Here is an 18,163-nt window from a genome sequence, read left to right as displayed (position 1 = left end):
TGAAAACAAGCAATCTCGCTGAATTACTCGAGAAAGAAGATTTAAATATCATAGATGCTCTGAAGTTAACAGAATAAGCTGTCACGTCACTTGAGCGCTTGAATGGTGACACCAATGCCATGGATGCTAAAATTCAGGCTGCATGCACCTATGCACCTATGCCAGGATATTGGACATTGATCCAGAGTAGGACTACCAGACGCACTATCGCGTTAGACTCCCACCAGCAAGGTTTGATGACGCTCCTCACACTGCAGCAGCATTATCACTCCATGCATTCTACAGGAAAAGTTCAAGAGCGTATTGGATACACTGAAGGCGCCCTTTCACGGTATATTGATAGTCACGACTTCAAACACCGGAGAAAAAAAATCCCTCGATATCTCATCAATCGGACTACGAATACTCTATATAAGGACAACTGAATTCTCAGAAACACTTTGTCGACCTGTGATCTTATCGTTTTAGAGGATTTGGACTTTAGATTGCCTAAATTTTTGAACTTTTCTAAAACCAACTGGGTGGTAAGATGGCGGCTAGTGGGCTTTCCCGAGGTTCATCCTACGCTAGCGCCACGAAAGCAGGCGCACACGAACATGAGCGTCACGCTATGAACACGGAAGATAAGCCTGTTTTTATCAAGCACAGTGATATACCTTTGTCCAAGGACAATGCCGTAACAAGCCAGAAAATGTATACAGCCCTGACTAAAACAATTTCCTTCACGAAATTGCGTGTCATTCAGAGGTTATACTTGTCGGATCAGAAAAGTAGAATTGACCTCATCTCAAAAGATCTAGATTTACAAAACTCATGTGTCACTGTTTTTGAGGGAAATCTGTACCGGCATTCTCATACTTTATGTCCCAACAAACTTACCATTGAAAACGATGACTTTTCTACGTCGACCCAAATTATTGAAAGTAGTTCCGGCGCAATGTTTACGTTTTTAGCTAGATTCTACTCAAGGTGAACTTCAGCCAACTTGATTAGATGCGCGGACTCGCATAAAGACAATTGGCTGACCTGGGAATCCAGAATCAACTCTCTTATTTATACTCATACTTGATGTCCCAACAAAGACATTTCATTGTGCGCGCCTATATGGCGCGCGTTATGTCTACTATAGTGTGAATGGGGGTGGTGGACATGAAGTATGAGTATATTGAGAGAGTTGAAGGATTTTGCTATCAAGGTAAATGAGTCATTTTGAGATCTCATGATTATAGGCTAGCTGTCAAACTGAAATCGTATTAGGAAGACGGTAAGTGCGGCTTGAATTGAAAAACAAGGGGAAAATGGTGTTTATAATATACACGTGCTGATTACAGCAAATGAATTTAGCAAAAGGTTGGGGACATAAAGTATGAGTGTATTAAGAGAGATGAAGTTTTGTTTTCAAGGTTTTGCCTACAAGATTAAGTGCGCGGAACAAGCATAGTGTGAATGGGGTTGGGGGACATAAATTATGAGTATATTAAGAGAGATGAAGGATTTTGCTATCAAGGTTTCCTAGTAGAGCGGATTAGCCGAACAATTGTGCAAAATTTGACTAAAGCATGAAACTTTCACAAGTATTAGTATATACCGTAAGATTTATTTTAAAGATGGGAGGTAAATTTAAAAATGCCATTTTCGGCCGTTGCCATGGCAACGGAATAATTTCTCAAAAATGACATACATTTCCATGTAAATGGTAAATAAACATGATATAGATGAATAAAATGATAATTTTCAAGCTTCTTATTAAATATATATAAAATTTTGAAACATTCAAAATCAACAAGATAGTTCCATTTGGTACGTTGCCATAGCAACGGCATGTTTTTCCCAGAAAAATGAAAATTTTGATTAAAAAAACGTTGTAGAATATGATTTATCTTTAATTTCCCCTAATTTTACAGTGTTAAACAAAGATATTTTGGTTGCTAAATGTATAAATCATATCTCAAGCCATTGCCATGGCAACCAAATAACAACTGATTTACAAAAATAACATGGTTGACAAGACAATGGGCAGGTGGAAAAATCAACTGGAATTGACTTTATATGTATGCTTTAGTTTTGACCCCCTCATTTGAACCAAAAATACAGAAAGTGTTCTGCAGGAGTTCTTTATAAAGATAAAACTTTATGTTGCATTGGTAATGCTTGAATTAAATAAAAAAAAAACAATGTTGCAAAGATCCCGTTGCCATGGCAACAGCTTATTTCCCTCGAGAAAAGTAAAAATATTGATAAAAATGTAGAATACATGTATGATCATCAGTCCATTTTCAATCATTTTTGAGGTACTAATCGGGATATGCTTGTGACTAAATTTATAAATATAACATCTTAAGTCATTGCCATGGCAACCAGATAACATCTAATTAAAAACAACAACAACAGTGATGACAAGGTTATGGAAAGGTGAAAAGTACAATAAAAATTAACTTATATGTACATGCATAAGGTTTGACCTCATCAATTAATTTAGGGGAAATAATACAGTGAGTGTTCTGCATGAACTAATTGGAATGATACAGATCGATGTTGCCTTGGTAATACTTGAATCAAATAAAAAGAAACAATGTTGCAAAGAACCCGTTGCCATGGCAACAGCTTATTTCCCTCTAGAAAGGAAAAAAATGATAAAAATGTAGAATACATGTATGATCATCATTCCATTTTCAATAATTTTTTAAGTACTAATCGAGATATGTTTGTGACTAAATTTATAAATATAACATCTTAAGTCATTGCCATGGCAACCAGATAACATCTAATTAAAAAAAAAGAAACAACAGGGATTACAAGGTTATGGATAGGTGAAAAGTACAATGAAAATTAACTTATATATACATGCGTAAGGTTTGACCTCATCAATTAATTTAGGGGAAATGATACAGTGAGTGTTCTGCATGAACTAATTGGAATGATTCAGATTGATGTTGCCTTGGTAATACTTGAGTTCAAGGATACATATCAATGTTGCAAATGGCCTGTTGCCATAGCAACGGATCATTTAGTACCAATTTTTATTAAAAAAGGGACTATAGAATCTTATTTTTCTTGCATTTCCCCTAATCTTAGTGTGTTAAACATCGATATGTTTGGTGCAAAATGTTTAAATAACATCTAAAGCTATTGACATGACAACCAAATAATATCTAATTTACAAAAAATATTAATTTGGATGACAATATCATGGACAGGTGGAAAATACAATATGACTCAATGTGTGAAAGGTTTGACCAGTCATTTAATTTTGGACAAAAAATTTACTAAGTATTCTGCATGAGTTCATTAGAATAATAAATTGATGTTGCCTTGGTAATACTTGAATTTAATGATAAATATTAGTAATTCAAATGTTAGTAATTAAAATGTTCCCCTCCTCCCAGAAAAGTATAAGCAACTTTGATAAACAAAAACATGGTAAAATTTGATTTTTCTTTCATTTCACCTAATCATTAGGGTGCTAAGCATATATATCCGCTTGTTGTTAATATGTAGATAACATCTTCAGCCATTGAGATTAAGACGTAATTTATAAATACAAAAAAAATTACACTGTTGAAATGATAATGGTCAGGTGGAATGTAAAATAAAATTTTACTTAATCTACATAATGTTTGAACAGTCATTAAGTTTTGAACAAAAATTACAGTGAGTGTTCTGCATGAGTACAATAGCATGATAAAACTGATGCTGCCTTGGTAACGGTTGAACTTAATGATATCAATGTTTGCAAATGTGTGTTCGGTTGCCATGGCAATGGATCATTTTTCCTCCAGAAAAGACCATCTTTGATTAAAAAATACCTAGTAGAATCTTATATTTCATTTATTTTTACTAAAGTTAGGGTGACAAAGATACGCGTACATTTTTGTTGTTTATAAATAACATATTGAGGCATTAATATTGCAATAACATAACATTTAATTTACCCCAAAAAACTATAGCTGACAAAATAATGGACAGACGGAAAATACAATAAAATTAACTTAATATGCACAAGATTGGACCTGCTCTTTTTAGTGTTATGCATTGTTCCATTAGGTTGACAAAAATACTTATGTTTTGGTAATGCTGAACATAAAGATGAATATCAATGTTGCAAATGGCTCCAGAAAAGTACAAATTTCGATAAAAATATGTTTATTTATTTATTTTTTCCCCTTTTAGGGGGGTGCTGAACATAAAAATGCTAAATGATAAGCACAATCTTGTTTCATTATACATGGCATCGAAATAAGACCAACAAAACTCGTATCAGAGTTTTGTGGGCTCAAATAAATGCCCGAAACTCGATGCTGGACAATTTTGTTCAAAGTATTCGCAGGCGGCCATTTTGAAGAAAGCGTCTTGGGGTGATATGTGTTTTAAAGCTGTTCAACATATCAATATATAAGGGGATTATAGGGGTTGATAACTCAAAATCTTAGGTCTATGTAAGAAGTCGAGATGGTCTTGATATCCAAATCAAGGTAAATACAGTAAATCATCTTTTACATGGAGATCATTGAAATCATGCCTTGTCTGACTGTTTTAGCATACTTGGCTTGAAATATGATAGCAAAGCACTATTAAGCATCATCTGCCAGGATATGCCTATTTCCTGCATATAAATATCAGAAAATTATTACTTTTTGAAAATTCCCTTCATTTTTTTTTAATTCCTGAAAATTGCCAAAAATTTAAAAAATTCCCACAAAAGTCAAATTTATTCCCATGGAAAGTTTCCATCAAGAAAATTCCCAGTAATTTAGCAACCCTTCTCCCCCCCCAAAAAAAAAAAATCATTACAAAAAAAATAAAGAGAAAGTGAAAGAGAGATGGATGAAATATTATTTTACGAATAATGTACCCAAAATGAAAAACAAAATGAAATTTTTTGCTCTGTCGCTGGCTCGGTGAGAACATTTTAAAGTAAATTTTGCTCGATACGTCATATCTGGCCCCCTCAAAATTACACTGCTGATTTTGACGAAGAAAATTTTGTAATACTGTGATAATTTTTAAAGTAACGTTTGAATCTATTCAACACGAAGTTTAATCTATTCACTGGTTATTTTACATGAAAAGTAGACTGGTCAAATACGATAAAAATACCCTTACTGGTTGAAAGGTTAAAAATAATTTAAGCACTCAAGGGTGTTCCAAGATGATGCCCTCACTGGCTGCCGTGAGCTAAAAATCCACAATTTATCCATTACTTGATAAAATGGCTTTAATTTGGTTTCTATTCATTGGTTTTAAGGATAGTACATTTGGCCAAATACAAGGACAGCCAGTGGTTTGGAATGTCCAAAAATCCAAGATGGCTTCAAAAAATTGAATCTAGAATGGTTGCTGATACCTAAAGCGTACATAGCTCATTTCATATTGGCCTAGAGGATGATATATTGGTGTCTAAATCATTGGTTTCAAGAGTCTAACAATATTAGGACAAGTTACAATGACAGGTGTGTTTGAAAATCCAATATGGCTTCCAAAAACTATTCTAAAATGGTTGCTGATACTTGAAAATGGAATAGCTCCTTTTATATTCACTTGTGAGATATGATTTTGGTGTTGAAACCATAGCTTCAAGAGTCAAATAATAAATTAGGATATAGTTTGCTCAATATCTGTCTGGGGAATATGATTTGTTATTTCAAGGGTCAATACATAAGGACAAGCTACATGGACAGTCAGTGGTCTAGTATGTCCACATTTCCAAGATGGCTTACAAAAAAAGTTTTGTAAAACCATATCTAATGTTACTTACAAATAAACATTGGTTGTTCAATATCTGTCTGGGGAATATTATGTTGCTGTCTAAACCATAGTTTAAAGGGTCGTGCAATGCATTAAGACAAGTTACAAGGACAGTCATTGGTCTGGTATGTAAAAAAAACGCAAGGTGACTTACAAAAATGGGGTCTAAAATTGACTGTTTTTAATCAAATTTGACGTAGATCATTCTATATCCGCCTGTGAAATGTGATTCTGGTGTCTAAACCATAGTTACAAGAGTCAAATAATAAATTAGGACATAATTTGTTCAATATCTGTCTGGGGAATATGATCTTGATGTCTCAACCATTATCATAGAACCATTTTTTAATGCATTAGAACAAGTTACAAGGACAATCAATGGAATGATATGTTAAAAATCCAAGATGGCCTCCAAAATGGGGTCTAAATTGACTGTTGTTACTTCAAAATGGACATATAGTTCATTACTAATACACATTGGGGATATGATTTTGGTGTCTACAGAAGTGTTTCAAGGGTCAACTAATATTTTACATTGTGTCCAGTTGAACAGACAGTCAGGCGTCAATATTGTGTCCAAAAATTCAAAGATTGTTTGAAAATGGGGGTTTTAATGTTACTTAAAAGTGGACATAGTACATTAAATACACATTGGGATGTTGTTTTGGTGTCTACACTAGGATTTCAAGGATCAAATGATACGTTGGGACTGGTTACAATGATGTATAATTGTCCATTTTGCCTGAAAATCCAAGATGGCTTCCATAAATAGATTCTAAAATGGCGACTGTTACTTTGAAGTGGATATGATATCCACTTGTGAGAATCTACCTTGGATTTTGGACAAAATTGAAAACTAACCATCCTTGTTACTTGTCCTAATGTAATAATGGACCCTTCATACCACAGTGTAGACACCAAAATTGTTTCTTACAGGTTTTATGAACTCTGATAATTTTTGAGTGATAGAAGTCATTTTGGATGCCATTTCGGAAAACCCTCTTGGATTTTTTAGGCAAAATGGACAACTGGATATCATTGTAACAAGTCTAAACGTATCTTTTAAAACTTGAAACCAAAGTGTGAACACCAAAATCAGTTTTCCTTGGTGGATTTAAATGAACTATGTCAATTTTTAAGCAACAGGCTCCAATGCAATAGACTCCGATTGTTTGAAGCCATCTTGGATGTTGGAACATACTGGATTACTGACTGTCCTTGTGTCCTTGTAACTTGTTCCAATGTACATGATGTATTTACTGACTTTTAAAACCATGATTTAGATATCAAAATAATATGCACTTGGCAGATATTACACGAAATATGTCCATTTGTTAGTAACAGGGGCTATTCTATATTCCATTTTTGGAAGCCACCTTGGATTTTTGGACATACTTGAACACTAACTGTTCTTGTAACTTGTCCTTATGTATAATTTGACACATTTCACTATGGCATAAACTTATTCCAGGATATTAAAGAAACTAGTACGTTTTTTAATGCAGCAACAGCAATTTTAGACTCCATTTTCAAAGCCATCTTGGATTTCTTTTAATATACAGGACAACTGACTGTCCGTGTAACTTGTCATAATGTATTACTTGACCATTGAAACCATGGTCTAGACACGAAATCATATAATTATCCCAGGCGGATATGAAGTGAGCTATGTCCATTTATATATCATCAGCCGTTTTAAACTCCATTTTTGGAAGCCGTCTCAAGGTCTTGGACACATCAGACCACTACAATTTTTCTAATCAAAACTGGTACTTTTCTTGGGAAAATGAGCAGTTGCTATGACAACAGATCATTTGCAACGTTGATATTTATCATTGAATTCAAGTATTACCAAGGCATCAATGTTTATCATTCTAATTAGTTCATGCAGAACACTCATTGTATTGTTTCCCCTAGATTGAGGTCAAACCTTATGCATGCACATTAAGTGAATTTTTTACCTGTCCATAGTCTCCATACCCTTGTCATCCATGTTGTCTTTGAAAAAAATAGATGTTATCGGGTTGCCATGGCAATGGCTTAAGATGTTATGTTTATAAATCTAGTCACAAACATATCTTGATCAGTACCTTAAAATAATTGAAAATGCAAAGATGATCATACATGTCTGTATTCTACATTCTTATCAATATATTTTCCTTTCTACAGGGAAATAAGTTGTTGCCATGGCAACGAGCCCTTTGCAACATTTTAAAAAGAATTTAATTCAAGCGTAACCAAGGCAACATAATGTTTTATCTTTCTAAAAAACTCCTGCAGAACTCATTCTATACTTTATGTTCAAATGAGGGGTTCAAAACTTAAGCATATACAGAATAATTCTAATTGTATTTTCCACCTGTCCATTGTGTTGTCAACCATGTTTTTTTTTCAAATTAGATGTAATTTGGTTGCCATGACAATGGCTTCAGATATTATTTGTATGTTAACAGCAAACATATCAATTCTTATCACAAAATTAGGAGAAATGAAAGAAAAATCAGAGTATATAGTCATTTTTCTAATCAAAACTGGTACTTTTCTTGTGTAAATGAGCCGTTGCTATGGCAACAGGTCATTTGCAATATTGATATTTATCGTGGAATTCAAGTATTGCTAAGGCAACATCAATGTTGGACATTCTAATTAGTTCATGCAAAACACTCACTTTATTATTTCCCCTAAATTAATTGAGTAGGTCAAACCTTATGCATAAAAGTTATTTTCATTGTATTTTTCACCTATCCATAACCTTGTCATCCCTGTTTTGTTGTTTTTTAAATTGAATGTTATCTGGTTGCCATGGCAATGACTTAAGATGTTATATTTATAAATTTAGTCACAAACATATCTCGATTAGTACTTAAAAAATTGAAAATGGAATGATGATCATACATGTATTCTACATTTTTATCAATATTTTTACCTTTCTAGAGGGAAATAAGCTGTTGCCATGGCAACGGGTTCTTTGCAACATTGTTTCTTTTTATTTAATTCAAGTATTACCAAGGCAACATCAATCTGTATCATTCCAATTAGTTCATGCAGAACACTCACTGTATTATTTCCCCTAAATTAATTGAGTAGGTCAAACCTTATGCATGTACATATAAGTTAATTTTCATTGTACTTTTCACCTTTCCATAACCTTGTCATCCCTGTTGTTGTTGTTTTTAATTAGATGTTATCTGGTTGCCATGGCAATGACTTAAGATGTTATATTTATAAATTTAGTCAAAAGCATATCCCGATTAGTACCTCAAAAATGATTGAAAATGGACTGATGATCATACATGTATTCTACATTTTTATCAATATTTTACCTTTCTAGAGGGAAATAAGCTGTTGCCATGGCAACGGGTTCTTTGCAACATTGTTTCTTTTTATTTAATTCAAGCATTACCAATGCAACATAAAGTTTTATCTTTATAAAGAACTCCTGCAGAACACTTTCTGTATTTTTGGTTCAAATGAGGGGGTCAAAACTAAAGCATACATATAAAGTCAATTCCAGTTGATTTTTCCACCTGCCCATTGTCTTGTCAACCATGTTATTTTTGTAAATCAGTTGTTATTTGGTTGCCATGGCAATGGCTTGAGATATGATTTATACATCTAGCAACCAAAATATCTTTGTTTAACACTGTAAAATTAGGGAAAATTAAAGATAAATCATATTCTACAACGTTTTTTTAATCAAAATTTTTATTTTTCTAGGGATAAACAAGCCGTTGCCATGGCAACGGACCAATTGGAACTATCTTGTTGATTTTGAATGTTTCTAAATTTTATATATATTCAATTGGAAGCTTGAAAGTTGTCATTTTATTTATCTATATCATGTTTATTTACCATTTACATGGGAATGTATGTCATTTTTGAGAAATTATTCCGTTGCCATGGCAACGGCCGAAAATGGCATTTTAAAATTTACCTCCCATCTTTAAAATAAATCTTACGGCATATACTAATACTTGTGAAAGTTTCATGCTTTAGTCAAATTTTGCACAATTCTTGTGATTTTTGGAGCTTATCCGCTCTACTATCCCTATCCAACAGGGTTAAAAGGAGGTGGGGGACTTTGTCCCAACAAAGAAATTTCACTGTGCGCGCCTATACGGTGCGCGTTATGTCTACTATAGTGTGAATGGGGGTGGTGGACATGAAGTATGAGTATATTAAGAGAGATGATGGTTGGCTTTCAAGGTTAATTAGTAGTTTTGAGATCTCATGAATATACATGGCTAGCTGTCAAGCTGAAATCGTATTTGGAAGAAGGTAAGTGCGGCTTGACCTTTAAAAAAACAACGGGAAAGTTATTAGCTTCCGCGGATGAATATAATTAAGTGACGAGGTTTGTGATAAGTGACAAGGACGGTTAATGGTAAGAAATTGAGATCGAAAATCTGTTGGGACATAAAGTATGAGAATGCCGATGTTATCATGAATGAATTCCAAGCTAGGAAATTGAAAATAGTGGGAAAGATCATACTGCAAAGACTTCGTGTCGATGGTAAACTGACAGAATGTCTAACCGGGGACAGAGTGTTATACATCGAAAACCCCTCCCAATCCCTGCCAAGGTTTGTCAATTTTGGCGCCTTCAAAGCGAGGGTGTTCCACCCAAATCACGACAATACGACCACGGTTTTTTTTAATTGTCTGGAAAGGGGCCATCACCGTCCAAGTGCAAGAATGAAGTGATCTGCCGCTCTTGACACAAAACCTGGACACTATTAGAGAGACTGCACGACTACAGACCCAGACCCTTCCCCGCTTCACGTGACGACACCGCTCAACCCGAAATACAGGATGCCTCATCACCATCTACCAAACGAAATCAACCGCCAAATGTAGCACAACAAAGCATGATCACGACATTCTTGCAGAAAGAACGAGAGGCAGTTAGCAAGGTCACGGAAAATGTGGTTCCCACCTTCGAGTCGCAATCTTCGAACGACGATTCTAGCAACGAAGGGGATTACGAGAGCAAACCGTCAAGACCCACCCGTAATCGCGATCGAGCATCAAGCGATACAACATCACAATCGAAGATAACACGTTTCGTCTCCGCTACACGCAACCCGAAACAAGATCTTTTCAGCAACAACTCGCCTCCTCTACAAGACCAAGCTTCTGGAGTTTCTTACAGCGATACACCAGTGCAAAGTCAACATCACGGTAATGGTCATGCTGATTTTCGTTTCTCTGATGTCTCAGCTGAGTCACCACCAGAGTTTGTTCGACCTCGTTTAAGATCTGGAAGCGTGAATAGTAGTCAAAAAGGAAGCAAAAAAGAATCAAAAGACAATCAAAAAAGAAATGAGCATATCTGAATACGATTTGATACATCCATTTTTCCGATGTCAGTCTGTCATTTGATCAGTCTTAATGTCCGCGTACTTTTGCATTTGGCAAGAAGTCTATTCTTCCTCTCACTTGGAATGCTTACAAGCTTCTCATGACAGCACCAATAAGTGTTGCAAAGGATGAACGCACCTTCAGCCATCTGAAATTTGGTGAGAACTTTTATAGATCAACCATGGCAGACCGGCGACTGGACAACCTGCTTCTCCTGAACTGTGAAAAGGACCTTACAGACACTGGCGACTTAAGTCGCTTGCTATCAACTTGGTCAACAAACCCGAGACGTTAAATATGATATAGAATAATATACAAGATAAAGGTAACTTCTATAAATTCTGTAACATTTTAAATGGCTGAAAGAGACACATGTTAATAGTAGCACTCTTGAAATTTTAGTTGAGACATCTTGCACAGAAGGTCAATTAAAGATTAACAAATCTTTGATTTTGATATTATTAAAGGGATGGTCCGAGGAGAAAGTATGAGAAACGTAATACATAGAGTAGAATTCACTGAGCAAAATCCCGAAAATTTCATCAAAATCGGATAACAAATAACAAAGTTATTGAGGTTTAAAGTTTAGCAATATTTTGTGAAAAATTCGTCATTAATATTCTTTAGGTGGGCTGATGATGTCACATCTTCATTTGTTCTTTTGTACTTTATTATATAAAATTATGTTTATTCAAATTTTTTCCTCCAACTAGAAATATTGGATTGACAACTGATATTTAGTACATTAGATATTTATTGCTGCAACTTATTATATTATAAGGGAGACATATTATTCACACAAATATGAAAATAATGAAAAAAATATGTTTTTGTGTAATAACATAAGAAAACGGAAAGTGGAGATGTGACATCATCAGCCCACCTAATGAATATTCATGATGACTGTTTTCACAAAATAATGCTAAACTTTAAACTTCAATAACTTTATTTCTTGTTATCAGATTTCGATGAAATTTTCGGCATTTTGCTCAGTGAATTCTGTTCTATGTATTAGATATAAATATTTTCAGCCTGGAACATCCGTTTAATGCATAGGGTATATCATGTAATGTAGTGATTGTATAAATCACTACATATACACAGTCTAGACTTCATAATGTATATGCCCCCTTCTCAGAACCATCCTTTTCAACCCCCTTCTCAGAACCCTTATTCATTAATTTAATCCAAGCCATTAAAACCCTTATCGTTCATAGTCAAACAAACTCCAATCAGAGAACAAACAACTGCCTTCCCCTTCCCAATAATTAAACCCCCTTTAGTCCTATATCCAAACCCTTGGATTATAATTTGTGTAGAAGCTTTAATACATGTATATATTGAGTGTACACCCAAGGGTTGAGGTTAGATAAGTTAAGATGATCACAGAGTTAAGATCTACATCGTCGTACGTTGTGATATGCTTTTCAACTCTACATATATTGCTGAAGATTGATGATTAATAAAGTTTCTTGATTGAAATGTACATCGAACGTTCCTGCGTAGTTATTGATGCTCCCAACTAAGAGATAAACGATTCCAACACAACAATCATTATACTGCAAGTTAGCAACTACGGCACACTAGCTTTTCTACTTTGATCCAAAATGTTTATTTTTTTATCTTTGTATAATTTACCTTAAAGTCAAATGTCACTAATTCAATTCTAATAATTCAAATCTTTAGCATGTGATTATTGTAGGGGGGGGGGGGGTGCACATCCCCATCATACAGACTTCCCCTGTGCTCACGTTGGCGCTGTCACGCCAAATCTAGTTGGCACATTCAGCTGGTACACCCCCCCCAAAAAAAAGGTTCTGGCTACGGCCCTGAAGACAACCATTTTTCATCATATGTAATATACCCTTTCTTGCACTTCTCTATACTTATATGTTTGCTCTCTTCTAAGGGCCTTGAGCATTTTATCAAAATGTAAAAGACGCTACATAAATCATATGTATTATTATTATCATGTCGTATTATATGAGTCTTAATGCTAATATCGTTATCATATTCATCAACTCATTTTGTTTATATTTGTGATAATGATAATATTTTGATTACTTCTCTTCTCACGCATTAAATGTTCAAATGTTATCTACCTATTTCGTTTCTGACCTATCTTCTCTCTCTCCATCTCTCCCTCTCTCTATCTTCTCTCCAGGAAACCTTACGCCCCACTGGAGTTTTTACACGTCGTCCTTCCCACCGTCGCTGCTTTCATTACGTGACTCGTTCCTACACACTTCACCAAGAAACACTTTTATGCAACCACCCTTTTTTCAGTTACACGTGGAACTTCAATTAAAGAACTTGTTAATTTAAAAATAGACGGTAATGAATCACCCATGTTTTATAAACTGAAAGAAACATACCCTAAATCATTGATGCTTACTTCAACTTTTTCAGACCTCTTAGGAAATGCCTTTCGATAGCTCGATAATAGATTTCTGCGCAACATTGAGATTTTTAAAATTCTGAAAGATATAAACAAAACGAGGATGACTTTTGTCTGATAAAAAAACGATGGAAAAAATGAATCTGATCATGGTGTCTGTGATTATTTTTACTGTGATTTCAAACTCCTTTCTGCCTGCAACTGCAGTCCCTAGCTTCGATGTAGAACCTAGGGATGTCGATGTCGTTGAGGGCGAGCTTGCCACATTCTGGTGTACTGTAGCTGACCGTGGAGATGCCAATATTTACTGGCTTTATGTTGACGGTGAAGGTTACTACGGAACTTTATCCGAGAACGAAGACACACAGACCTATGCTCCCCTACACGGTGAATTAACGCAGAGGATCTCAATAAAAGGAGACTTTAACAATGGTGTCTACAACCTCTTTATTAAGAATGTTACCATGTCGGACCAGAAACAATATTTTTGCTCTGCCATCACACAAGATTATGTTTCTTTTCATTCAAGAAAAGCCAGACTCACTGTTCGACCAAGGACCCGACCTGAAGATCCCTTACACGCATGTTCGGCTAGAGCAATATCACCTCCAAACATATTCAACGTTGGGACGTTGGTGCGATTCACATGCGCTACGCCAACAGGTTTTCTACCGCAAACACTGACCTGGAATTTCATGGAAAATGGAATACGATCTTATATAGCTTCATGTCCAGAGTCCCCATGTATACATAATCGGTTAATTTCTATCGATGACGTCAATAGAACATTTGTATGCGAGTTGGGTGGTTCGATCTTGAATCAGGTTGAATGCACTTATACACCGCTGCAACGTCAGGTCGAAGTTGTAGTAGATCCACCTTTGTTCAAACACCCACCTGGTATTCGGCAAGGGTTTGTCTGCTTGCCTGTAAACTATGATCCAAATAACTTATTATTTGAGTGGTATCACAATTCTGAGCTCATACCTAATGGGACTGGTCATTCGTTTTTAAATCTAATGATCAGTCGAGAATACGCTGGCTCCACGGTATCATGTTTGATTTCATCCCTTGATGGGTCTTTCCGTGGTATGGGACAAGCTAGGATTGAACCTTTTGATCCTAGTGAATCATTTTCTGACGCTGAGGGCTCTTTTTCGCCTCCTCTTGACCAAGGTACGACAAGAAAGGGAAGGATGGGGGGGGGGGGGGGGCATAACGCATAAACAAACCCTAAAATGTTGAAATGGGGAGGGGTCGAGTATTATTGGGGGAGCCACCAATATTTTCCAATTCTAATGTGTTTGAACAAGTAGTTGGAGATACTGCCATACACCCCTATAATGATACGTCACAAAACATTGTGCTCACTCGACCATAAACATACGATATCATAATTGTGTGCGTGGCTAAATGATGGATAGTATAACAGCATTAACACTATAAAAGTCACCTAAAACAACCTTTGCCAAACTTTGTATTTACACAATCTGAAATACGAAATATCATGTTGTAGAAGTATTCCGTTCAAAAGTAACAGCAATTTGATTTATTAGGGGGGGGGGGGTTTACTTTTATGTTGTGTATAGATACCTGACTAGTGTCAAATTAACACCGGTGTTTTTGCAGTGTATACTCTCCCTATACCAATCAGCCAATACAATTTATTTAAAACATGCAAATAACTGTCCTATTATTAAAACTAAAGCAAAAAATTAGTATTGAATAGGGAAGTTTGATAAGAAATCAAACCTTTTCAGCATTTTTTTCCCGACGCGATGGTACTAAATTATTTTGGAGCCGCATGCCCGGAAAAAAATGCTGGCAGGGGTTTTAATCTATTGTTTGTTTTGTTTTGTTTAGACGGTTCGGCTCTTCAGAATATTCGCCATTTTTTTTCGCTGGAGTCACTTGTCCTTCCAAAGTGAATTATGCTTTACCTCATCTTCCAAACCAAGAATGACCCTAAGTAAACCTGCGAGGAATAATGTTGGCAAAGCTTTCGAACATCGAAGGGCTCGTTATTTGCACTTGTGTTGCATAAAGACAAAATGCATCCCCCACATTTTCCCAACACCCGCGCCATTGCAAATCCTTTGCAAAACCCAAGTTACGTGAAAACGGTCCCTCGGCAGCCAACACGGCTAGATTTGATTTACTCGCATGTAATTATGTTTGTACTTTTTGCAGGATGTGGACCAAGATATCATCTTAAAGACATTCTTCTCTCTGCGCTTATCCCATCAAGTATACTCTTAACCATACTTATCTTACTTCTTTTAAAAAGGTAAGCTGAATAAGTCCCTTTCGACCGAATAGATACCAAGGCTCTTAAGCCACGCACTTTAGACGTTTGATGATTATTCCCTAGGCGTAATATAAGATATACGTATCCTTAAAGGATAATAAAAACCTTTGAAACATGGAGAAGTCAAACAATAGAGAGAGAAAAAATAAGTCAATGAAAGCTTGAGAAAGATTGAATAAATTAATGATACTAAAGTTGGTAACATAATCTTAATATTGAAAACACTAATGAAAAATATATCATATTGCGATGCCACACTCTTACAACTTTAATATGGCTGTATTACATATTTCATTTAAAATGTCTAGTTTATCTCATGATCAGGTGATTTTTTTGAGATGGATTGCTTTAGAGGATTCACATCATCATACCACTGATGAACTTTTTGTGATATCATTACAATGATGAAGACTACTATATTTTGTTTGTACTTATTTACAAATACGTCTAAGGTTTTTTCTCTTTTTTACGTATTTTTTTATAAAACACAGACGGCTTTCCCATCATACTCCCCGCACACAAAAGGATGACGAACACGCTGACGGTAAACAGACTGAAGGTGCTTCTGAGACGTATGTGGAGCTCTATGAACGACCAAGCAATGAGGCAGCTGCTTATCAGGACCTTGACTTGACACGTGGAAGCGAAGCTGAATATATCAACGGGCCTATGATAGATGGACCTCGAGGAAGAAAGAATGTAGTAAATTAAAAGGAAAATGATGACTGCTAGCTCGGGTATGGCGCAGTCCCCAGAATATGACGTTTTGCTAAGTGCATGGATCTACCGATAAATATTAATTTATATATTGCATTCTTATGTATATATATTTCCTTTTTTTCTTTATGCTTTCATCTTAATAGTAATCTGTGAATCTTACCTCGTCATACAAATTTTCATGCATTTCTTTTGTCATTTTCCCACCCTTTTCTTGTTCCCAAAACATTTTCAAAACTCCATCAATTTTCTTACAAATTCTATCACTAATGGGGATCCATAATAAGCTATCTATCTATCCATCTAGTATCTATCATTCTATCTATCTGTGTCGATCTGTCTGTGGATCTATGTATATGTCGACCTATTTAGCATTCTCTCTATCTCTATGCAATCCTTTTGTCTATCTATCTATATGTCGGTTAAATCCATCAATGTTTAACATCATCATATGCGATGGGGGTGCGTTTATCCGCCACTTTTTTACCCTAGAATCATGATTAGAATCATGATTGAAATCACGATTCTGCAGAATCACGATTGCGTTTAGTCGAAATTGAATATAATCATGATTAGAATCACAAAAATGAAAAAGGGGCGTTTGGAAAGACGTTTCTGCAGAATCACGTACGAAAATATTCGAATAAACGATATCGTGATTAGATTCATGATTTTATGACCTCACTGTTGTGTCGGGCTACTTTCGGTTTGACTGTTGCCAAGCTCAAGGCGCTCTATATGCTTGTATGTAATTGGATGTACATGATTATGTAATATGCATGCATTTCTTGTTATGTTCAAGTTCTGTGTTGGTCATCGCATCGTCCACTACTTTTCACATTTTGATTGATTGATTGATTTTATTTGGCAAGTCACCATAACATATATACAGTGGCATTTAAACAACAGGCTTGCACAGGATGACCCACGAAAGCTCGAAAGCTTATTTCCAGTGGGGTCCTGAATTAAGATAATAAAATGGTTCAATTATACTATTTACATATTAAAAATGAAGGAAAAAATCAGAATTTAGTATTACCAATAAATAAGATATATAGACAATAAATAAGATATATACAAGAATATAACGAAGAAGAAGAAGAAAAGAAGGAGAAGGAAGAGGAGCAACAGAAGAATAGTGGGAACGAGGAGTATAGAAAAGGAGACGGAAGAAACTGATAACGAAGGAAAATAAATAAGGAGAAGAACAACAGCAAAAACGGTGACGACAATAACAACACGAAGAGGAGAATAGGAAGAGATAAAAGAAATAGAAAGAATAGAAGAAAGGACATATCGAAGCTTCAATCACACTATGTAAAATACATAAAAATACCTGGTAGAGAAGAGAAAAGACCTAGGTCAGTATTCAGGCTAAATCAACCGTATAACATATCATTTGCATCTTCTTTTTGACTCTCAAGTGAAAGATATTCTTTCAATTTCCTCTTAAAATGCAAAAAGTTTCCTATTTCCTTTATATAATTGGGAAGGGAATTCCAATGTTTTATAGCATTGTAATAAAAGGAGTTACCAATACTCCCTATCCTTTCTGGTAAGCAAAAGTTGAAATGGCTGTTTCTCGTATTATAGTTATGTATTTCGGTAACGAGATTAAAGTTTGATCCAATGTA

At 35.2% G+C, this 18,163-nt stretch overlaps 1 protein-coding gene across 1 annotated transcript in view; it reads left to right on the top strand.

Annotated features, from left to right (window-relative positions):
* LOC121417835 overlaps positions 1–16,523 on the top strand; it is a 29,965-nt gene extending 13,442 nt beyond the window's left edge. The window contains exons 2-4 of the mRNA XM_041611567.1: positions 13,271–14,680; positions 15,695–15,791; positions 16,304–16,523. Coding sequence (XP_041467501.1) covers positions 13,633–14,680; positions 15,695–15,791; positions 16,304–16,523 — 1,365 coding nt within the window. The 5' untranslated portion in view covers positions 13,271–13,632. The remainder of the gene's footprint in view (positions 1–13,270; positions 14,681–15,694; positions 15,792–16,303) is intronic.
* The last annotated feature ends 1,640 nt before the right edge of the window (positions 16,524–18,163 follow it).

This window comes from Lytechinus variegatus, chromosome 6, assembly GCF_018143015.1.
Source record: "Lytechinus variegatus isolate NC3 chromosome 6, Lvar_3.0, whole genome shotgun sequence".
Lineage (NCBI taxonomy): Eukaryota > Metazoa > Echinodermata > Echinoidea > Temnopleuroida > Toxopneustidae > Lytechinus > Lytechinus variegatus.
Note: the sequence above shows the minus strand (reverse complement) of the source record. Positions and strands in the feature narration are given on the sequence as shown.